We start from the raw sequence: 24,560 nt of genomic DNA on the forward strand, positions 1-24,560 counted from the left end.
TTGAATTTCTTTTAGTCATACCCATGCCTTAGGGTCTTTTCATCTGCTGTTTCCTTTGCCATGAATGTCTTTTCAGCACTTCCAGCTTTACTCCTCTTCATCATTCAGGTCTCAGCTTATATTGCCTTCCCAGAGAAGCCTTTCCACCATCTTGGTTCAGGTTGCATACCTATCATATTTCTTCTCAACACTCATCAAAATGATCACTAATGTAAAAAAACAGAAAAACAAACAAACAAACAAAAATTTTCTTTCCTTCTCCTGCTATTGCTCTGTAGAAACCTCTTCACATCTTCAGATCCAAGCTTAATAGTCACTCTTGAGTGGGTGACACTCTATGAAGAAGGCACTCTAGTGTTCTTTGTCTTTTGTTTATCTTTGTCTTTCCTTGTTTTCTTTAAATTATAATCACCATCACCATAAAGGCACGGGTTACTTGTTCATTGTTGGATTCCTGGCACATTATCTGATGTACAGCAGGTACTCAGTGAATATGTGTTAGAAGAATAAATGAATGGATCCTGCAGGACAGGTAGAGCACATGTTACTACTCAATTTTATAGATGGATAAAATGGAATTGAGAGAAGAGCAATGAAGTGTGACTTCATTTCTATTGTTAGTAACTGGCCAATCGAAAACTGGGATCAGTAGTCTGTCTTCTAATCCTGTATCTTTTACTGGGGTGAATTAGGGCATCAAGCTCTATTTAAATAATCCAAAAACCATAACACTTTTGCCTGATACTGTGCTACATATAAGATGTTTCATGGGAGAAGATGTCCTAAATGAACTTAGCCTGGAGCTACTTCACTGCATAGGATGGTGTTAGAAGTAGAGTTTTGGGGAGAAAGAGGGGGTAAGGGGTGTTTTGTTTTGTTATGAGACCAGTGAATAGATTAACTCTTAGTCATATAATCAATTTTCCAGAAGTTAAGTGTGTTATGATTAACAGCCTATGTTATTTATTAGTCCCCTACCTTTATTTTGTATTTAATTCATATGACCAAAACGTTATACATAGAACTAGGGATGAAATGAGGAGAGAGAGAACAAAAGTATCCTCACTAAGCATAACTTATATGGAAAGAAGGCTCAAGTAGAGGTGCTAAAAGGGGTAAAACCAAGACAGCATGAATAGTTATTCACAATTCTGTCCAACAAGAGAGTCTGGTTCAAAGATTCAATCAAAAGATTGTTTGAGGGTTGAAATCCAATCCATGTTCTGTTTGCCAAGTCTTGAAACACATCTGGGTCAGACCAAAAGATTCACCTGTGAGGGTGCACCTTTCCTTAATTTGCATGAGAGAGCCCAACTTGTTTCAGAGACCCTGAGTATAAACTTTGCATCTCAGGTTTAGGCTTGCTCCATCATGTGATTGGAAACTGCATTGAGGAAGGGAATAGGGAAGATGAACACATAACAGGTCCTGTAATGGGAGAATGGAGCCAGTCCTTCTAAAAATCCAGAGCTCATCAGACTTAGAGCTCCTGACGGTCCGATAACAGTGCTCTTTGAGGTCAGCTTTCTACCCTCAATCATACATTCCAAAGTGAAAACAGGTAGGCTAACATTCTTGAGGTTGGTAATACCTGGAATAGGCTAGTTTTTCTTCGACTTTCATATTTACATTCCATGTCCATTGGGTTAACTAAATGTTGTTATTGCAACCTCAGGTAGTTGACTTGTAACAGAAGGTCATTGTCTAGATGGGAAATGTTGCTTATTTGAAGGTATTTACACTGCCCTGACATTTTTTGAACTTGCATTGTACCATAGACAATTGCCACACACATAGACATTTCTCAGTAAAGTTTTGTTTTTTGCACTCACTTATTGAAGGTCACCTGGAGAAACTACACCCATGTTTATGCACCATTGTCATTCTGTACCTTCCTGTTAGTATATACATGTGAGGCTCAAGAGATCATTGCACAAATATCTGTGATAGGCTCTGCCACTTGATGATGGTGAAATTGCTGAGTCACTCCTTATCTGAGCTTCATTTCCAAAATCAAAAACAAAAAAAAAAGTAGAGATTCTAGTATTTGTGTTAATTACTAATCAGGTACTGTGAGGCCCAAAAGCAATATCATGAAGAAAATCTATGCAGCAGGCACAGTGGTACATGCCCGAAGTCCCAGCCATGAGAAACATTGAGGCAGGAGGCTCACTTGAGGCTGGAAGTTCAAGACCAGCCTGGCAACATAGAAAGACCCCATCTGAAAACAAAAACCCTCAGAGGTGATCAAGTTTTAAAACAAGTCTAATAATGGTTGCAATATAGGAAAACCTCTTGGAAAATTATGCTTTTTCTCCCATTTAGACCACACGGTGTATCTCTACGTTGTGAATCATCCCCACATGAAGTCCACTGTGGAGATATTCAAATTTGAAGAACAACAACGTTCTCTCATACACCTGAAAACCATAAAGCACGAACTTCTCAAGAGGTATAGAATTAAAGTATTGTGTACTTCTATTTATTTTGTACCTCCACTGTATGCTTTGTTTTCTTTGATTCTGCAGGATTTCTTAAACTTTTGTTTTGTAGCATTTTTTTCTAAAGCTCTCTTAAGATTCCCATGGTGACACTGCCCAGAACCTCACTAGAAATTGCTGTGTTCAGTATTGAATATCCCTATATTTTCCAACTTTTTGAAAGCATTTTAATCCCATAAAGGTGCTCAATTAGATTCCCAGCTCTAATTTCATCCTCTTTACCACAGCAACTCAATACCTTCCATTGTGCTCTCTTTAAACACCTACTCCCTTCTCCAGTTGTCTGGGTAGGTTGCATTCTGTGAGCCTCACCCACTGGGTGTTATAACCAACCTCCAGATGGGCCATTTCTTTGTTCAATCAGAGCTTTCAAGTAGAATTTGAGAAAAGCTCATAGGCACTTATAAAATTATATCTATTAAGAGTTGACTGTGTACCAGACATGATTTAATTCTCTCAACAGCTTAATAGCTTTTAGTCATAGGCATGAGGAAACTGAATCTAGTCTTGAAGAAGTTTTGGGATAGGTAACTTTCTCAAGTTATACAATTTAAAGCTGTCATAACCATGATGCAAATCTAGATCCATCTGAATTCAAAGCAAAGTTTTCAATTGCAGCAATGAATGTCTTTCTCATTATGTTGAGAAAAATAGGTGGTTTTTTTGGGGGGGGGATGGGCTACCTATTTTAAGTGTGCTACAAAACAATGAAGAATTTTTCTTATGTAAAATAGGCTCAGTGCTAAAGGACTGGTTTTAAAATAATAAAGGTTGACTTCTCCATGAGACAGAAAAACAAGGAAAGGAAAAGAGGAACTTTCCTCTCCTTTGCTGCTTTTCTCAACATCAGTTGTGAATTTCTCCCTATGGAATTTGAAGGCAATAAAAGCAGAGGCCAGAAGAAGTTAGAGAAGTTGAGATTATTACTTAAACTTTTCCCATAATGCATTGTGCAAGGTTCTGAGCCACAGTGGACCAGGACTTTCACAGGGTCGCTGGGAAACTGTGGACAAGGAACTTAGTTGGTGATTCAATTTTCTTAATAAAATGAGAATTCTCTCATTGACCTGATTTATCTAATTTGTGGATTGTGAGGATCAAATGCAATAGCAAATGAACTCACAGGAAGAGTTCAAGAAAGCACAGCCTGAAGACAAAACCTGGTATGTGACCACTTTATTAGGGAGCTCAATTCCAGGACGCACATGTCAAAGACCCACCTGAAGCAAGACAGGGGGAATGTTATGAGCTGAATCATGTTCAGTAAAAGAGATAGGTTGAAATCCTAATCCACTGTATCGCAGAATATGGAGGTAGGGTCATTGCAGATGCAATTAAAGGTGAAGTCATACTGCAGTGGGGTGTACTCTTGGTATCCTTGGAAGAAGACAGATACACAAGGGATGCCAGGGACTACCAGAAGCTGAAGTAGGCAGAAAAAGATCATTCCATAGAAACTTCAGTGGGAACATGGCCCTGCCAGCTCCTGGATTACAGACTCCTAACCTCCAGAAATGTGAGGCAAAGATGTCTGTTGTCTTAAGCCATCCAGTTGGTAGTACCTTGTCATGACAGCACTGGGAAACTCATATATGGGGAGAACTGTAGCAAATCCATTTTCAATCCAGCCTTTGCTAAATACAATGGACTGCTTGAAATGATAGGCTTATCTCTAGTAAGCAACATAAGCCTCATTTCAGAACAATCGGGCGAAGATAAGAAAGAGAAAAGAGCTTATCCACCCGCCTCATCTCCCATTAGTCATAGGTTTAAGGGGTTTTACCTCCATGACCTTCCGTGTTGTGCCTATGCAAGTCTAGTCAGGTGATATCCTGTGCTCTGATGTCATGTTGGAAGGCCAGAAGTGGGAGGCAAGAGGCCCACAATAGGCATGAGGTAATTAGGCTGCCCCTGTGGGCAACCTGTTAGATCCCACACAGAACTGGTTGAAGTAGAGCTCTGCTGCTGGAACAAGGCAGGTAAAGAGGAGTATGGGAGGTACCCTGATACCCACATAGACCAAGTAAGTAAAGGGGGCAGAACAGAGAGCTATGGAAACAAATTGTGAAGGAATTTAATTTATGGTGTCAGGTAAGACGTTAACATAATTTATGGTGTCAGGCAAGGATTTTTGGAAGAAGGACCCTTTAAGCAGAGATATGAAAGATGAAAAGCCCATTGACCTTGGAAAAGTTATTATACTTCAAAACCTCAAAGAATTTCCCAATTCCTCCCAAATTTCCTGTCCTAAAATTTAATCTAAAAATCTTTAATCTTTCTTTTTTTTTTCAAGTCACTATTTTTTTTTCTTTTTCCAAAATGGAAATGGTTTTACCATCTTTACTGGTTGTAAGCATAAGGCTTGCTCTAGTTAAGAATTTTAATGATATTGAAGGTCAAAAGAAGGAATATCACCTGCAACTCATTCTATTCAGGGAAAAATATAAGGACCAAGATGGATTCTGTTGGGATATGATAACAGGAAAAAAAACTTAGGCTCAAAACCACATAGTTTTGTTTTATTTTTGTTTCCTAACTCCTCATGCTTCGTACCCAATGTTGCTGATTAAGGGACTCAGTTTCATACTGTTCTTATTTAGGACTATAGGAGGATCACAATTCTCTATCATCAGAAAAATTGCTCATTACTATGGAAACATAATGGGTCACCCACTGGCTCCCAAAGTCTTCCATCTGGAAGCCACACATATTTCATTTTATTGGCCAAAGCAAGTCATATGTCTGTGCCTAACTTCAAGTGATGCAAAGAAGTCTAATTCCTAAAGGAGCAGAACCATGACAATTATGGCTGCTACAGATAATCATTATCCACACTTATGAGTCAATAGAGTTTGGAGTTTGAGGTTTATTTGTATATTTTCTTTCTTTTTACCAAAAGAAATGGAAGGTATGGTGAGAAAATAATAAGTGGCTTAAAAAAAAAACTATCATGGCAATGCAAAATCATGTACTTTTTGTGAGATTCTTGTAATCCATAGTAATTCATGTCTACTTTTTGAAACTAAGGAACATATTCATCTTTGTTGATATTAGCAATTTCAGCAATAGTCAGGATATTCAAGTACTCCATGCATCCCTCCACCATTTTTTGTTTCTCTTTTTAGTGTGAATGATATTGTGGTTCTTGGGCCAGAACAATTCTATGCCACCAGAGACCACTATTTCACCAACTTCTTCTTGGCACTTTTGGAGATGATCTTGGATCTGCACTGGACTCATGTTATTTTCTACAGCCCCAAAGAGGTCAAAGTGGTAGCCAAAGGATTTAGTTCTGCCAATGGAATCACAGCCTCACTAGACCATAAGTATGCTCTCTTATAATTTTTCTACCTTTTGCCCTTGACATTTTGCCAAACTTCTTCCCTTAAGAGGAAATTGTTTCTTCAGGCTTGAAGAGTTAGTATATGAATGGAGGGATCAGGTGTAGCCAGGGTACACACTAATGTGTAATCTCAAGCAAACCATATTTCTTGTGCTTCAAGTTCTCTCTTACTAGAGGAGGAGTAGCATTAAAAAAAAAAAAAAGACTCCTTCTTGTTCCAAATTCTTACATGGCTTTAGAAATATACTTTTTAATACACTGTAAAGCAGAGTAAGTATGAAATACTCCTGACCCTGATGAGGCTAGAAGGTATTTAACCATTAATACTATGTCCAGTTACCCAAAAGCTCTCATTAGAGAAGGAGGTCCACCTTAGATTGCGCATTATGATTATGTAATTTTCGGGATTACTGATTAACAACAGTGGACTTTTCAATGACTAATTTAAGCAGCATGAAATTTTATGAGGAAACACTCTTTATAAGCATTTTTAAAATGAAGTGGTTTCTCTCTCTCTCTCTCTCTCTCTCTCTCTCTCTCTCTCTCTCTCTCTCCCTCCCTCCCTCCCTCCCTCCCTCCTTCCCTGTGGTACTGGGGGATTGAAACCAGGGGTGCTTTTTCACTGAACTACATCCCCAGCCCCCACAATTGAAGACTTTACAAAAGAGAAGTAACAAGAATATAAGAAGATATAAATTTGAGATAATAAACAGAGATGATTTTAGTGGAAAAATACCTCTAAGTATTTTTTCACTTTCAAAAAAAGTTATGATTGAGCTTCATGGTCACCTGAGACTTTTTTTCAAGCGTTGGTCTTTCTGTAGTCTTATAAGAGGTCTTTTTACCTCTACTCGAGGTAAGGAAAAAATTGCAACTCTTCAGAATGAAAATTGAGCCCATATATCATCTAAAACACCAGTTTTGTTATTTCATATTCAAAGCCTGTTTAAAACATTTCAAGAATATTAAAAATACCACTTCATCATCTTCTTTTACTGTAATTTAGAAAAGCATCTCAGTGGTACTTCAAACTAATGTGAATGTTTATATCTCTTCTCCAAAAAAAGAGTTAGTGTCATATCTCATTACTACTTGCTCAAATGTAAATTTTTTATTTACTTTAAAGGTATATCTATGTAGCTGATGTAACAGATAAGAACATTCACATACTGGAAAAGAATGATAACTGGGATTTAACTCAACTGAAGGTAAAATACCCTAGCTTGCTCTACAACATGGTATGCTTAACCCTCACACTCCACCCAGTTGTGTGCTCCTTGACTGAAGCATCTATGACTATTTTAGAGCAATGCTGGTGAGACTGTGCTTTTGCTTTGCAAGTGAAATAGCAAAGCCAATGCCAGGTTCAAGTTTCAGGAAGAGCTTGTAGGAGGTGGGGAGAATAGGAATGACACTGAAAATTGTCTCCACAACTTCTTCTTTGTTGATAGGTAATACAGTTGGGCACCTTGGTGGATAACTTAACTGTTGATCCTGACACTGGAGATATTTTGGCAGGATGCCATCCTAATGCCATGAAGTTGCTGAACTATAACCCTGAGGATCCCCCAGGGTCAGAAGTAAGTGCTTATATTTCACTGAGCTCACAGGTAAAGTTGCAAGAATGAACAATTTATTGAGGTGATGTGGGTCATACTTGATGTTCCAAAACTGAACAAATTCTACAAATGAAAAGTGTAGAGATTTGGGCAGAATAGTCCTTTCACATCACCAGGTACCAATATAACATTAATGCCAGGCAACGTATTTCATCCTTGCAAGGGTTTGATTTGCTGCTGGGAGTAATGAGAAAACATGAGCTTAATAATTCATATAGATCCAAATGGCTGTATAGTGTTTCCAACCAAAAGGTGGGCTCTGAAAAGGTCCTCTGCTTAGGCAAAGAGAGAGATGAGTATGGAAGTATCGTCTTTCAGACTCCTTAACATGAGACTGAAATAAGAGTGTTTAAATGAAAGTCTCAAAATTAAATGAATTTTTGCTTGTAGATACGATCATGTCAAATAATGTCTCATTTTAAAGGTTTTATTTGCATTATTTTTTTTTTAAATCTCTTCTAGAACTGAGATTGTGGCTCAGAGGTAGAGCGCTCACCTAGCATGCATGAGGCACTGAGTTTGATCCTCAGCACCACATAAATATAAAATAAAGACATTATGTCCACCTATAACTAAAAAAAATAAATAAATATTTTTTAAAAAAATCTCTTCTAAAACAATCACCTAAGTCATTGAATTTTCTACAGCATTAAAAGCAATGGCATAAAGGATTGCATTTTCTGTGGCACTGAGTTTAAGAATTAAAAAAAAAACAACTCCAGTGAATGTAATTGGAGCTACAAATCCTTGGCACACATCCTCTGATTAATTCAGACATTTACTGAGCACTTGTAACATGTCAAACATTGTTCTTATACCTAAGACAGGTCAGAAAATAAAACATACAAAGATCCCTGTTCTTAGGGAGATGAGGGCAGGCAATGAACAACAAGCATAAGAAATAAGTAAATTATATCATAAGTTCGAAGTTCTATGGGCAAAACAGAACAGCAGGGCAAAGAGGGTCAGGATTTCTGTGAACAAGGCCTGGGTTGATGCCAATCTAATAACCAGGACACAGTTTTGAGAAAAAGGAAAAAGATTTTTTTGCTTTGCTAGCAAATGAGAAACACAGGGAACTCTAGTCCGAGAGGTTGTGATTCTGCTCATCAAGGGGAACAGAGAAATTTTAAAGAGGTGATTCAAAGGCTACATTCCAGGTATTCCCTGATGGGAGAGGTGGGGGGGGGTTGAAATTCACTTGCTAGTTTGGGAAAGAGAGAAAAGGGGGGAGGGAAATGTCCATTTTAAAATAAGTCTCAGTGGCAGAGCAGCAAGGACTATATTCAAAGCATGAGGTAGACCACTGTTAAGAATATTAAATACAGAGATCAGAATTGACCTCATTGAGAAGGTATGGTTTGGAGGAAGATACAACATTTGAATACAGGTTTGGGGAATTAGGAAACTGAAATTTAAATCCTAGCCTGGTAATTGGCCCAGTGGGTAAATTAGAACATACAATTACTTCTGCTAAAGAATATTGCTGTTTTTCAGCTAAAATTGTTTTCTTTTAAATTAAAACATTAGTCACTGCTTCTTAAAAAGAGCACCAAGATACAACTATAATGCAGCAATAAAAAAAAACATGGAGAAAATATAAAAAATTTAAAAATAAAATAAAACAACTAAGGGGGGGGGGTGAAGGAAGCACCAAGAAATATAAAAAGAAACTAAATTCCAGCCTCAGCTTCAAATCTGAAGAATCCTTACACTGAGCTAGCAAGCTATCTTTATTTCAGGTGTGTGTCCTGTGCCGGTGCCACTCCCACCCAAGTGACAGATATAAATAACTTTGTGACAAAAGTCCAGCCACAACATCTGCCTTAAGGAAGTGCAAATAGAATCCATAGAATGATTGGGAAGGAGGATCTTTTTTCACATCTCTGTTTTCAAGTTTGAGCACTTGTTTATTTTAGATAAAATTTATTTCTTCACAGTTGCTGACACCCTTTCCTTTCAGTAGAGTCCCTTTTTTTTCTGTGTAAAATCCAAGCTTGAGTGAGTGCTGTGTAATAAACTTGAGATGAAGTTGCAGGATCTTCCTTAAAATGAAACAAAACTAAACCCTAAACTTTGTTTTAACAGGAGGTATTTATGTAGACTCTTCACTCACTAATTTCTGATTGTTTTCCTTTAGTTTCTGTCATGTTCTGCTTAAATGAACTTTATCCAGGCTGTTTGGAAACCTGAGTGCTTATTTATTTACTGATTAGCAAAGTTAAGGATGTTCACCCTGAGGATCAATAACAGCACTAGTCACTAATATATTAGGTGGGATTCCAAAGTAGTCTGCGTTCTTTGTGCTCCCTAGCCACTTGGGAGATGTGAAGGGGTCCAGCCATGATGACTACTACCTACCACCCCCATACCAGATTGACTTCGGTGGCCGACTGGGGTTTCCTTTTCTGTTTTGTCCCATGTTATCTTCCTCATGCTTTAGGCTCAAAGGCAAGACCCTCCCCAACAGAAGGAAAACCACTGCCCACTTGCAAGTTAGATAAGAGTGTTCGCTATGTCTAACCTCCTTCTATAGGGGACGACTAAACTACCACAATTTTTCAAGCTCTCTATTGAATAATTTGGCTAATGTCAGATAAGCAATCCATTTTATTACCTAGATATTCTTAGGACATTAACGCTATTGTCAGAAGATGGAAGATTATTTAATATACACAGATTTGAGCCTATTAATTTCTGAAAAAAAATTTTTTCCTGGTATATTTGGAAAAGAAAATATCACTAGATAGCCATTTGCCCATATAATATACTAATGAGTGATCTTGTCTTGACAGGTACTACGCATCCAGAATGTTTTGTCTGATCAGCCCAGGGTGAGCACCATCTATGCCAATAATGGCTCTGTGCTTCAAGGGACGTCAGTGGCTTCTGTATACCATGGAAAAATTCTCATAGGCACAGTGTTTCACAAAGCTCTCTACTGTGTACTCTAAATTGCAGGTATTCTAAAGAATCTACATGTTTGATGAAAGTAAACGTGCAATTATATAATAAGTTGAACTGTAAACAAATAACACATACCATCAAAGGTGTGCCTTGCTTTTCTTATGGCTAGAGGTGAAAGAACAGAATTGATTGCATAACATCCACCAAATCTCAAGCCACCTAATGACAGTGCAACTAGAAGTCAGATTGCTCCACTCTTCTTCAAGCATCCCCAATATCATTCTACAGTAAAATACATGGGCTGTGGCCATGGAGGGCTCTAGATCACCTATAGCCCCTTAGAACCTGTGTAACACAATTGCCTCCTACAAGCTGTGACGTTCTGAGTCTCCTACAGTCCACATCAGGAGAGGAGCTAATGTTCAAGCATTTATAATTCCTGTTCTCTTCCCCCAATTGTGTGGGGCACCAAATGTTACTCAAGTGTCCCAGTCTACAGCAAAAAGCAAGAACTGGCATCATGAGACTACCCAAGGCCCTGCTTGAACATGCATTCTCCCCAGTAGACACACAGGGAATCAGATTCTGGGAAATCTGACAGAGCAAAGCCTCACTGGCTAGCTTAGGACAAGGACAGGGGAGATGTATTTACCTGTATGAGGTCACTATTTGTACCAATACCTGTATTTCAAGTGTTCCTGAGCTGCTTGACTCTGAACCATGAGATGGGAGCTCAGGGCACTTGTTTTCCACTGCTCTCAGCTTGCTCTACAGGTTAATTCAATAAACACTTATTAAGCATCCTCCTACGGACTTGGCACTAACGTCTCTGAAAAAGTCACATGGTTCTGATCTAAAGTCCCATCTTAAGAACCAACCCAACCTTAGTTTGATAACAGTAAACACAAGCATCCCTTTCTTGTTTACAAAACAAAAATCAAGACAACCTTTGACAAATCATTAAAGATAATCAGTGCACTCAAGCTCCTTATTAAGCAGGTGGTTGGTTGATGTTTTTTTTCTCCTCCCCTGGGAATGGGGAGTTGTGGAGACCTCTTTATATCCTAAAGAACATTGCTCAGCTAGACGTAAGTTTTGCTGAAAAATTTTGTAGCAGAGTAGATGGTAAGACTTTGTAGTTTTCATTAAGAGAGAAATGGCCCAGCATAATATTATAGTGAGTCATCATATTTTAAGTTTCAAAATCATAGCCACCAGGGGACACAGAAAAAAATAGAAATTAAGGGCATGTATACAATAATGTTTATTTGTTTGTTTTTGTCCCTTACCCTCACACCCACTGAATTACATAGCTTACCGGACTAGGACAGAATGTAGAGTATCAGCACTGAGAGGACTAAGAGAATTAAGATATTGGTGGGTTCCTGTCAATTGACTCTGCCCTGCCTTCTCCCCAGTTAGGAAAATCTGGGTGATAAAAAATCTCCCCAGAAGTTTGAGGGATCTGATTGCTGAAAGTCCACTATGTCCTTCCTTGGGCAGTACTTGGGGAAGTAACAAAGTCCTGGGGTTCCCCTGTGACTAGTCCAGTGCTAAAGCAGATAAGAAATGCCAGTATAGTTCACTTGGCATGGCAGAGAAGCTCTGAAAACGCATCACAATATTACCTGCACTCAGATTGGCACAGAAGCAAGCAAGTTTCCATGTGCCCGATAGGGAAACGGGTATTAGCAGAGAGAGAGAACTAGGATCTATAAAGGACTTCCTATCAGGGCAAAGATGGGTAGGCATTTGATTAGAGTGAAGACAGGAAATTAGATGGTAACAACAAGGATCAAATGTCTCCTATGAAGCTACAGATCCACAAAGCCTCCTAGGATTTAGACAAAACTCTAAGGATTGGCAGGGAACTGTGGAATTGTCTTATAAATTGATTTCTGCAGCCACTCAGTATGGGGACTCAAAATTAAAATTACATGAGGCTACGGGAAAAAAAGTAATTTCTGATATACTTTATGGTTTTAGCTTTTTCACAGTTGGAGCAGTACAAAGTAGAAAAGACAGAAGTCTTTAGCTAATGGACACATGGTTACAACCTTTCATTGATTTTTCTGTAGCTAAGACCAACTGGCTACTAAGTTGGATGCTTCCTGAGATGCCAATGGAAGACCCAGCTCCAGTTAACCTCTTGTACACTTTGCCCCCGACTCACTCTCACTCTTGAGGCATTGAGTTCCTCTCACTCATGTGTTACCATTTCAGAAGAGAGCCTGGCAAGACGAAAACTTGGATTTCACCTAGATTAGGCAACTTACCTAGTCTTGCCAAAGGATAGGAGTGTAGGTTGCCTCATTATCATCCTCTCTATGTTCTGTTTCCTTCTGAGGAGGAGGCAGTATGTTTATCAGTAGTCTGGACAGTCATCCAAACCAACCTCCCCTTCTTGTGAACAGTCCCATCTTTCATGTGATTGCTCTGTCCTGAGCCTCTTTATGAGGCTTGAGAAGAACTTCACCAATGACTTAGTTTGATGGTTCCTTCTCTTCCCTTCCCCAGTCTTTCTGCATATTGTCAGAGATGTAGGTTGGTGATACTAGCCTTATGATTGGAGGTAGCTGAGCTCTCTCAGGAGCCTTGCATAATGAGTGCAATATTTGCCTACAAATGATTTCAACTATTTTTAGGATATGGGATATACTTGGTGCTATGTTGTTTTTTTTTTTTTTTTAATCTTTGAGGCCTTAGATGCTATGGTCATAGGAATATTCTTATTCTGCATTCATTTTATAGCTAAGAGGTTTCAGTTTCAGGTGGCAGAAACCACTCTACTTAGTTTAAGGAAAAAAAGTGATCAAGTGCAGCAGAAAGTTCACAAAATGCCTAAGTATTCCCATTAAGACTGGGAGTAAGACAGGATTCTCATCCTGACTGCTGCTTTTCATTGGATCAGAAGTCCTGGCCAAAGCTGTAAAACAACAGAATGATTAAGAACCATAAATATTGTAAAGGAAGAGATAGAACACTCATTATTTGTGGTGACAGGATCATTTTCTTAGAAATAAAACAATAGAAACAAGAGATAAGACACTAGAATATTCAATAGTGTTGTCGTATATAAGTCAACTACATCAGCAATGACAACTATAAATTTCAATCAAAGACAATCTATCAGTCAAAATGATGACAAAATCTATATAATATCCAAAAATAAATAAGTTAAGAGTGTACAAGAACTTACGGGAAAAAAATCAAAATTTTAATAAAAGTTTTGTGTTACTCAAATGTATTACTGTAATAAAATACCTGGGAAGATCAACTTATAGGAATAAAGAGTTATTTTAGCTGATTGGTTTCAGAGACTTTAGTCCATGGTCAGTGGCCTCCATTGCTCTGGCCCACGCTGAGGAAGAACAGCCTGGTGGAGAAGGCATAGTGGAGCAGAGTTGCTCACCTCTTGGTGACTGGAAAGCAGAAAGAAAGGGAGGGACAGGGAAGGGCCTGGAAGCAAGATACACTCTCACAGGGCACATCCCCAGTGACTCACTCCCTTTATCTAGGTCCCTCCTAGAGTTTACAGCACCTCCTGGTAGTCCATGCTATGAGTCAGCCAATGGATTAGTCCACTGATGAGGCTGGAACCCTCATGATCCATTCATCTTCCTGAAGGCCCCACTGCTGCACTGGGGACCAAGCCTTCAACAATGCACTTGGAAGATATTCCAGATCTAAACCATGATAATTCTAGAAAATACTCTGAATACACAGGTATATATTTTAGGATCTTGGATAAAGTAAACTTGTAAGGATGTAAATTCTCTCCAAATTAGTCTATAAATTCAAAATCCAATAGAAAATTTTTAGGATACACTTATTTAAAGTTTACAAGGAAATTTTTATTTCTTGTAATACAGTAGGTTAAATAATTAAAAACCAAACTGCCTGATTAAAACAGCAAAAGATGTGCCAGGTACAGTGGCACATGCTTCTAATCCCAGCAGTTCACGAGGCTGAGACAAGAGGATTGCGAGTTCAAAGCCAGCCTCAGCAACAGCGAGGCGCTAAGCAACTCAGTGAGACCTTGTCTCTAAATAAAATACAAAGTAGGGCTGGGGATGTGGCTCAGTGGTTGAGTGCCCTTGAGTTCAATCCCTGGTACCCAAAATAAGTAAATTAAATAAAATAAAATAGCAAAAAATAATAATAGATAAAAAATTTTAAAGTATTTTAGAAAGCATCAAATATCTTACAAGATTAAATGACATCACCAAGACACAATTTGAGTGAAAGCAAAAATTTCAGAGATTCAAGTAGACTTGAATCAAGTAGACTTTGCCTTGCAAGCTTCTTCTGAACTAGTTAAACTCAAGCTTTGGAAATTAAGGTCTCGCAGGTGAAGGGGGTCAAAAGTTAAATCCTAAGTCAGTCTGAAGAGCCTAATAATGGATCACCTTCTATTACCCCAAAACCCTGTGGCCCTAAAGAACTAAATATCCAGCTAAGGTTGAAATAAATGTAAACCAGCCCCATAGTCTACTCCCAGAAGCATAAAAAGAGAGTTGTCTTGGCACTGAGAAAAGCAGAAGAAAAATATTTAATATTTCTGAGAAGTGACAACCATGTGCCTGACTATCGTCACTCAAACCTTGAGCCCAAATTCCCACTAATTGGTCAAAAAAGAATTTCAAGCTTTGAGAAATTGAGAGTCGGGGCTGGAAGGAGTAGCAGGGATGGAGGGATGCAGAAAGGTTGGTCAATAGTGCCAAGTTACAATTAAATAGAAGTAAGACATTCTGGTGTTCTAATGCATGGACGGGTGAACATAGACAACAACAGGGCACCCTATGTTTCAAAAAGATAAGAGAAAGGAATTTGAATGTTTTTGCCATACAGAAATGATACATGTTTGAGCACAGAGACATTTTTACCCTGCATTAAATATTACATAATGTATATGTGTATCAAAACATCAGACAGTGCCCCATAAATATGTACAGTTTTTATGTTTTTACATATCAATTTTTTAAAATCTCAAGCTGTGAATTTAGTGTCAAACTATGATAGGTTGGTACTGTCGATACTCATCTGACAGGAATGAACACAAATCCTCTCTGGATTTTATTCTAGGTTTCAAGAAACCCCTATAAATAATTTTGCAAGGAAAATGAGCAGCAGTTTTTAAAGAATAAACAAAGAAATAAGGTAACATAAACGAGAGCCAGTGGAAAACAAATGACAGCCGAAATAGACTCGCAAACATTCCAGATTCTGAGATGACAATGCATACATTTGAAAACTCTACTTAAAACATTTAAAGAAATAAATGATAGGCTTAAACTCAGGGAATAGTAAAATGTTAAGAACTGACTTGATAGATTTGGAAATATCAAAGTGAACTTTCAGAAATGAAAATGAAGCAATTGAAATGGAAAATTTAATGGATAACCAGGAAACTTCTTGAGGAGGCATATCAGCTTGAAAATGGTTCAAATGTGCATTCACAAAGTGCCTCACAGTCTTAGAGAAAGTTTTCATTATTTACTTGGAAAGCAACACAAGGTATTTCTCCATTGGAAAGGCTAGTAGGGATGGGTGACTTCTAAAACCCTGAGGGCTCCAGTCAAATGCTTTGGGGTAGTTACTCAACGCCCATTAATGTACCTCTTAAAGGTGGATAATACATTACCTTGTATTAGGGCACTAAGGACAAAAAGAAGGGAGGAAAAATGAGAGGGAGAAAAAGGCAAAACTTAATGGATTTAATACATAAGGCAGATCTGAAGAGATACATTATGGAAATGAAAGTTCATGAGAGAGTATACTCAATACAACTCAGAGAAACTGAGGGATGGAAAATCTAAAAGGGTCATGGAGGTTAAAGTGAAAAGATCTAACAAATGAAAAATTAGGGACCCAGAAGGAAAGGGGAAAAATTGAGTTAGGAGAACTATTTTAAGTAATAATGCAAAGAAATAGAAATTTACACCTTACCACATCTTAATGACACTGTAGAACATCAAATTCAAAGACCAAGGTGGAAAGGGCTACACTCTTATTAATAAAAATAGATATTAGAGAAAAAATATGGCCACAGATAGAAAAGATCACCCAGATAATATAATGGCATTGAGTGTATGTTATTTGTAATACAACCTCTATATAAAGCAAGAATTTATAGAACTATAAAGATAAAAATACAGATAAACTATCATGGTGGTTGATTTTAGCTTGTATACATCATGTAATGATATCATCTGCAGTTTTATTTTGAGACTTATTTTTTTTCTCTACAGAGAGAATTGAAACAATTAGCAAACCTGATCTAATGAGTTATATAGAATATTGTACGAAAAATTGGAAACACACGTTCTTTCAAGTTCACAAGGAATATCTACAAAAACTGATTCTAAACTGGGCCATAAAGCAAACCTTGATAACAGTGTATTAATAATGGTAGCTGGGTACAATGCAATAGAGTTTAGATTTAATTTTTTTAAATACTATAAAATTCACATGTATTTAGAAGTTAGTTAACATTTCTAAATAATCCATGAGTCAAAGAAGAAAAAAAATGGAAAATGATTTTAGTTGAAAAAAAATTTTTACACATGAAATCTTAAAGGAAGCTGTTAAAATTAAACTTAAGTTTAATTGATACTCTTAAAATTTATACTCTTAAAAGCATGTAGTAGAGAAAAAGACAGACCGAAGTTAAAGAGTTAAGCATTCATTGTTTTGTTGTAGAAAAGAACAGCAAAATAAGCCCCAAAATGTTCAAGAAGAAAAATAATAAAGATAAGAGCAAAAACAAATATGGTGGAAGGCTCTAAGATGTCCTGGTTGTTGACCCTTACCTCCTAGTACTCACACCGTACATCATCCCCTTCCAGGCCAAATATGGTTGATCTGTGCAACTAATAAAACTTTCTAGAAATGATGATGTGTGACTGTTGAAACCAGGTCACATTAAAACCCTGCCATTTTTACCGTACTCACAGAGACCATGCTTCATAAAAGTTTTGATTTATGATGCTATGTAGTGGAGTAATTTGCTAATTACAACTAGTAGAACTAATGAAACAGAAAACCAACATATAATGGGAAGATTCAACAATAGCTAAAGGTTCACTCTTTAAAATGATTAATAACAATAATTCACATCTAATGAGATGAATAAGAAAAAAAATGGCTCAAACATCCAACATCAGAAATTAGAAATAAAATGTACAGAAAATATGGACATTAAAGAGATAAAGAGAAGTTGATAAATTACTTTATGGCAACAAAGTTTGAGAATTTTATGAATAAACTAGAAAAATGTAATTTACATCATTAATTAGGGTAAGGCTAAATTACCATAACAAGCAGAATAAAATTCAGTGACTTAAAAACACATGGATGCGTATTTTGCTTTCATGTAATAGTGGTTAGGGGAGTTAATAGCCACTTCCAATCGGGCCAAAAACCCCACCTGTCAGATACTGCAGGCAAGAGAAGTCACACTCCAAAGGAGGGTTGAGGGAAGTTTTTAAGGTAACTTTTTTTTTTTTTAAACAAAACAAGATTTTATTTTCTTTTCACGTAAATGAATTCAGATGGTAGCTGTACAAAGCCGATCTGGAAGCTTAAGCATGCCACCCATACGCCAGTGTCCTGTCGTTATTCTCTATTGTTCCATCCTCAACATTGCCTTCTGGTCACAAGACAGCTGCTGTACCTCCGGCTCCAAAATCCATGTTCCAGTCAAGAGGAAGAAGAAAGGAGGAGGAATGTAACAGCCTCCCAGCTATTTCAACACCCTCTTTTAAGGATCTCTCAAAGAAGCACAACCTCTACCCTGAAACCCTTGGCTCAAATTCAGTTCCTTGGCCATCTCTTTGTAAGAGGGATGAGCATATGCCAATAATGAGAGAAAGATAGGAAGAGGGAAAGAGAGAGAGAGAGATTTTATTACTAAAAACATTGAGGGCTGGATAGAACACAAGCAACCCAGCCACCCCTTCCAAATGGCCTAAATTAAAATGGTTGTGATATAAAATTCCATTGGCCAAGATAACAGCTAAGTCCTTGGATATTTAATTACTTTAGGGGTCTGTTTTATGGCCTAAATAAAGTGTGGGCTTGTTTTTGGTTTGTGATTCAAGTAAAAGTCCTGAGTGCTAGGTGATAAAGTTTGTTCCAAGGACCCCTTACAAAGACATCATTCAGAGTCTACCCGAAGTTTAACCTCAGCACATTCTACACTGGCAGAGAGAAATACCTGAAGACACAATGCAGCCCAAACAAGGAGCTGTGGGTAAATGAAGACCTCAGCTGCCGCAGTCTGGCTGGGCACACAATCACGAGCCACCACACAGCTTGTAGATTCAAACAGCAACTCTTTATTCCCGAACTCACACCAGCCGTCTACAATCACGTTCTGGGGAAATCCACGTTCTCTTCCCAAATCCACCTCCACTGGGCTTCTATCTCCCAAAATATATTGTCTAAATCCCGTGAGAACTCAAGGGGAACTCAGGCAGCAGGATACGCCCTATTCCCAGCAGGAATAATCTTAAACCTTAAACCTGGAACCTAAACCGGGAACGCCCTAAACACGATTATCTTAAAACCGGGAACACCCTAATCTGCCTTGGTCCTTGAGCAAGGTCACTTACATTCAATGTCACTGCAACATGTCAGCAACATGGGGTACGCTGGCAAGGAAATTGTCATACCTACTTGGCTAATGGCTCCCAGCACTCAGCAACACCCAAGATAATTTTATGGAAAATATAAAACATACCAAGAAGTCAGCAGAAGTGTTGCCTCTGGAAACCATAAAAGTGCATAATCGGGTAATGGAGCTAAGACCTGAATTTTGGAGGTACTGAAATAGGTGGAACTGGGCTGTTTTCATTCCTTTAGTACTTCCCTTTGGCTCTGTTATAAAAGGTTATAACCTCCTCCATGTGCCTATGTGCATGCAAGAAGAAATTAGTTATCTGCAGTGTCATTTCAACTAATATAACTCTTCCTCTCTTCACCCATTGACATAGTCTCCTACTGATTTCTGATATTTCTTTCTTTCTTTTTTCTTTTCTTTCTTTCTTTTTTTTTTTTTTTTTTTGGTACTAGGAATTGAAATCAGGAGCATCCAACCACTGAGCCACATCCCAGCCCTATTTTGTATTTTTTTTCTGTTAATCCTCTTTCTTTTTTTAATTAATTTTTAAATTTATATATGACAGCAGAATGCATTACAATTCTTGTTACACATATAGAACACATTTTTTCATATCTCTGGTTGTATACAAAGTATATTTACACAAATTTGTGTCTTAATACATGTACTTTGGATAATAATGTCCCTCACATTCTACCATTATTTCTAACCACAGGGTCTCACTGAGTTGCTTAGTGCCTTGTTTTTGCTGAGACTGGCTTTGAACTCGCAATCCTCCTGCCTCAGCCTCCTGAGCTGCTGGGATTACAGGTGTGCGTCATTGCACCCAGCTCATTTCTGATATTTCTAGCATAAAACATAAAGCAGGTGAATGTAAAGAAATACTGGTGAGCCGGGTGCAGTGAGCACACCTGCTTGATTTGAGTGCAGGTCTGTGCAGGGAAACTAACAAGACATAGAACAATACTCCAGTGCTAGCAATGGAGTGAGTGAAAAAAAGTCTGGGGGGACAAGGAACTCTTTACTCCCAGGTGTGAAAAAACAAGTTGTGGAGGCTGTTACTTAAATGAACAGAAAGCAGCTGAAGTGGAGACTCTCCCAATAGATGCTGTGTCCACAGGTAAGAAGATGCAGTCAACGTGGGTCAATTTAGTAGAGAAAGTCACAGGAATAAATACCTTGACTTAACTCTCCTTCTACTCTCCCAGCTGGAAGCCAGAAGACAAGGGAGGTTTTGGTGCAGTCCACAAAGCCTGAAGGGCACATAGCAATGGGGAGTTGCTAAGAGAGTACATCTTGAGCAGCAAATGGCTTTTCCACGTTGCTTTACCTACTGGGTGACTATTGCCTGCAGGGTGGAAGCTAGGTACTGTTTTATTCAGTTTTTTCACTGATGAAACCAAGACAAGAACAATTTTAGAGGAGGAAAAGTTCATTTGGGAGTTCATGGTTTCAGAGGTTCCATTCCTCAGAGATGAGTCAGACTGTCATGGCAGAAGAGCATGGTGGAAAGAAGTGGCTAGAGACATCACATCAGGAAGCAGAGAGAGCCCTCCCCACCAGGACAGAATATAAACCCCAAAGGCAGGCCCCCATGGGCCCGCCTCCTCCACCCACAAACTACCTGCCTTCAGTTCCCACCCAGTTAATCCCTATCAGGGGATTAATGCACTGATTAGGTTAAACCTCTTATAACCCAACCATTTCACCCCTAAACTTTCTTACATTGTTTCACACATAAGCTTTTGGGGGACACCCAGTATCTAAACCATAAGAGCCGCCAGCGTGCCTATGTTCCATCAAAGTGTAAGAAGAAAGAAAATGAAGGATGCAGAGAAATATTCCATGTCGTAAGGCCTAGGCCCAGAAATGGTACGCATGGCTTCTGCCACACTTCCAATAGTCAACTAATCACATGGCCACACCTAACCAACTGCAAAGAGAAACCGGTCATGTTAAATGACTGGAGGGACATGTTCAAGGAGAAAGAGAATAAATCTTAGTGAATAACTATCAGCCTGTGCTGCAGTCCACTGTTTGGCCACCAAATATGCATCTGCATCCTTCTCCCATACATTGACTCCCTTACTCCTCACCAAGCAATATCATTGAAAGCCCCATTTAATTCCAGATCAAAGTACAAGATCTCTCAGTGATGTTCTGACTTCCATATTAGGTCCAGATACGGCTGTGTGTAGAAGAATCCTAGAAAATAAAATCATTGACTCCAACGTATCCAAGTTACAATAATTGAATATGATCAGAATAGTTACAATAATCAGTCCTGGTAAAACAAAGGAAGAATGGAGGGGGGTGGGGTCAGGTGGGGGTGGTGAGAAACCATGAATAGAATACACTCAGCAACCTCTGGTGCAAGCAATTGGATTATTTCACCAGAGGCGCATTGAGATAGTTCTCTGTGCTGGCATTGATGTACTTTCCCATGTCCTGTTATTTGAAAAGTTGAGCTTTGGGCTTTCTTTCTAGTCCTTGATGCTTTAAGGCCATATCTGAATTAGGTCTTGAAAAGACCATGTAATTTTAATAGCTGCTTCCTACAGCTATCAGTTCAAGAGTCTGAGGACATTTTAGGCCAGGCTTGTAGCTGCTTTTGAAATATAAATACCTTGGAAACTCGATAGGCTTCTGGGTCTGTTTACTTCCAGCTAAAGCTGTGTGCCAGCAACACACTCAGAATTCATTGTGGAACAGAGTTTTCAAGCTAACTTGACTTCCTGATCCATGTCTCACTCCCTCTTTCAATGCTATTTCTTTTGAGGCTGTCCCGATGAATGGGTACGAGGAAGCAACACCTCTCTTTGATCTTCTGTAGAGCTATATCCTCTAGTTTTGCTGATTAGGGGGCATTGGGAAAGACTTTGAGCTATAACACTTACCTCCTGCTGTTGGGACCACCACCAAATCTCTATGCATTCCCTATAGTCTTCTCCTTTATGCCCACTAGTTCTTTACCTGAGCACATGATCTTCTTACTGACCTCTGCTATAAAGCCTCAAGGAATAGCCAACCTACATCAATGTGCTGGTTGTTCTCTGGATAAAGGGTCAAGCTTTCAAGTTACCAAATAAACTGGTTTTGTTAAACATTTTATGATGGCATTACAAAAATGCCCAGTCCTGCAGTTTATGTGTTACATTTATTTCCTCAACTCTGTCTAACCACGTTTAAGGTTTTCTAGAACCCACGTCTAGATTTATTCTAGATTCACATTGCCTTTTTCCTTTTCCTTTTTTTTTTTTTTTGGTAGTACTAGGAATGGAACCCAGTGGGACTCTACCACCAAGCTACATCCCAGCCTCCCTAATCAATCTCACTCTCTCTCTCTCTCTCTCTCTCTCTCTCTCTCTCTCTCTCTCTCTCTCTCTCTGAGACATATGTCACTAAGTTGCTGAGGCCTGGAGCTTGTTGTGTTCCTCCTACCTCAACCTTCTAAGGTCTCTGAGATTACAGTTATGCACCATGGTGCCTGGCTCTCTCTCTCTCTCTCTCTCTCTCTCTCTCTCTCTCTCTCTCTCTCTCCTCTCTCTTTCTCTCTCTTTTCTTTTATGTTACTGGTGATTAAACCTGGAGCCTCATTCATGCTGGAAAAGTGCTCTACCATTGAGCCGCATCGTTGGCCCAAATAATTCTATGCTTAAAGCTGCACTAAGTGGTTGAAACAGAGACCTCAAATATTATGACTTAAAGAATATGGACATTGATGAAAGATTTTACATCATAATAGGTAAAAGGATAGATGGTGGGGACCAATTTTCTGCACTTGAATTCCAGTTCAGTCACTTACTAACTGTGCAACTTCTCTAAGCCTCAGTTTTACATAAATTTAAGGTAATAATTGTAACTGCTACCTACAGACATGAATCAATCTTTAACATTGAGGTAGTAATAGTAACTATCACCCAAGAAGATTAAAAAAGGATTAAAAGTAAGAGGATTTAAAAAGCCATGTGCCAGCAACACACTCAGGAATCATTGTGGAGCATAGTTTTCAAGCTAACTTGACTTCCTGATCCATGTCTCACTCCCTCTTTAAATGCTGTTTCCAGTAAAACTTAGAACACTGCTTTTTTTTTTTTTTTGGATTTATTTATTTATTTATTTATTTAATTTTTTATTGTGGGTTGTTCAAAACATTACAAATTTCTTGACATATCATATTCCACACTTTGATTCAAGTGGGTTATGAACTCCCACCTTCACCCCATACACAGATTGCAGAATCACATCAGTTACACATCCATTGATTTACAAATTGCCATACTAGTGTCTGTTGTGCTCCGCTGCCTTTCCCATCCTCCACCCTCCCCCCTCCCCACCTCTCCCCTCCCCTCCCCTCCTCTCTCTCTACCTCCTCCACTGTATAACCCTGAGGGTCTCCTTCCATTACCATGCAATTTCCCTTCTCTCTCCCTTTCCCTCCCACCTCTCATCCCTGTTTAATGTTAATCTTCTTCTCCTGCTCTTCGTCCCTACTCTGTTCTTAGTTACTCTCCTTATATCAAAGAAGACATTTGGCATTTGTTTTTTAGGGATTGGCTAGCTTCACTTAGCATAATCTGCTCTAATGCCATCCATTTCCCTGTAAATTCTATGATTTTGTCATTTTTTAATGCAGAGTAATACTCCATTGTGTATAAATGCCACATTTTTTTTATCCATTCGTCTATTGAAGGGCATCTAGGTTGGTTCCACAGTCTTGCTATTGTGAACTGTGCTGCTATGAACATCGATGTAGCAGTGTCCCTGTAGCATGCTCTTTTTAGGTCTTTAGGGAATAGACCAAGAAGGGGAATTTCTGGGTCAAATGGTGGCTCCATTCCCAGCTTTCCAAGAAATCTCCATACTGCTTTCCAAATTGGCTGCACCAATCTGCAGTCCCACCAGCAATGTACAAGTGTACCCTTTTCCCCACATCCTCGCCAGCACTTGTTGTTGTTTGACTTCCTAATGGCTGCCAATCTTACTGGAGTGAGATGGTATCTTAGGGTGGTTTTGATTTGCATTTCTCTGACAGCTAGAGATGTTGAGCATTTTTTCATGTACTTGTTGATTGACTGTATGTCCTCCTCTGAGAAGTGTCTGTTCAGGTCCTTGGCCCATTTGTTGATTGGGTTGTTTGTTCTCTTATTGTCTAATTTTTTTGAGTTCTTTGTATACTCTGGATATTAGGGCTCTATCTGAAGTGTGAGGAGTAAAGATTTGTAGAACACTGCTTTTTACATGACTGTGCTGTGTCTGCTAATTTTAAAAACTTTTTCATTTTTCACATAAAAGATCTCAAATGAGTTTTCTAACCCAGAGTGAAAATTGTGATCCTTGTGGTACTTCAAGGGGCGAAGGGCTCTCTGCTCAGCTGCAAACATTCTGTGCACCTTGCTATTCTCTTCATGGTCTAAAATCACTCACCCTCACATTGGATTTCCATGGAAAGGAGAAAGAGTGAGGAGATACGCAACATGCCTTCAGGACCAACCTGGAAATTACACTTAAGTTCTGCCTGTAGGAGCAGTCATATGATTACTTAACTGAAAGGAACATAGCTGATA

General features: G+C 38.7%; 1 protein-coding gene across 3 annotated transcripts in view; it reads left to right on the plus strand.

Moving 5' to 3' along the window:
* The window catches only part of Pon3 (paraoxonase 3), a 35,010-nt gene extending 16,556 nt beyond the window's left edge, over window positions 1-18,454 (plus strand). Inside the window, exons 5-10 of one of the 3 annotated variants that reach the window (XM_046426385.2) lie at window positions 2,326-2,452; window positions 5,627-5,827; window positions 6,971-7,052; window positions 7,296-7,424; window positions 10,259-10,424; window positions 17,924-18,454. In XM_046426385.2, coding sequence (XP_046282341.1) covers window positions 2,326-2,452; window positions 5,627-5,827; window positions 6,971-7,052; window positions 7,296-7,424; window positions 10,259-10,417 — 698 coding nt within the window. In that variant the 3' untranslated portion in view covers window positions 10,418-10,424; window positions 17,924-18,454. Of the gene's footprint in view, window positions 1-2,325; window positions 2,453-5,626; window positions 5,828-6,970; window positions 7,053-7,295; window positions 7,425-10,258; window positions 11,177-15,455; window positions 15,683-17,923 lie in introns of those variants that run through there. The other 2 variants (XM_046426384.2, XM_046426381.2) reach the window with 2 other exon arrangements.
* The last annotated feature ends 6,106 nt before the right edge of the window (window positions 18,455-24,560 follow it).

This window comes from Marmota monax, unplaced genomic scaffold (genome assembly GCF_021218885.2).
Source record: "Marmota monax isolate L192 unplaced genomic scaffold, Marmota_monax_Labrador192_F-V1.1 WCK01_AAM20220418_F8-fsc00321, whole genome shotgun sequence".
NCBI lineage: Eukaryota > Metazoa > Chordata > Mammalia > Rodentia > Sciuridae > Marmota > Marmota monax.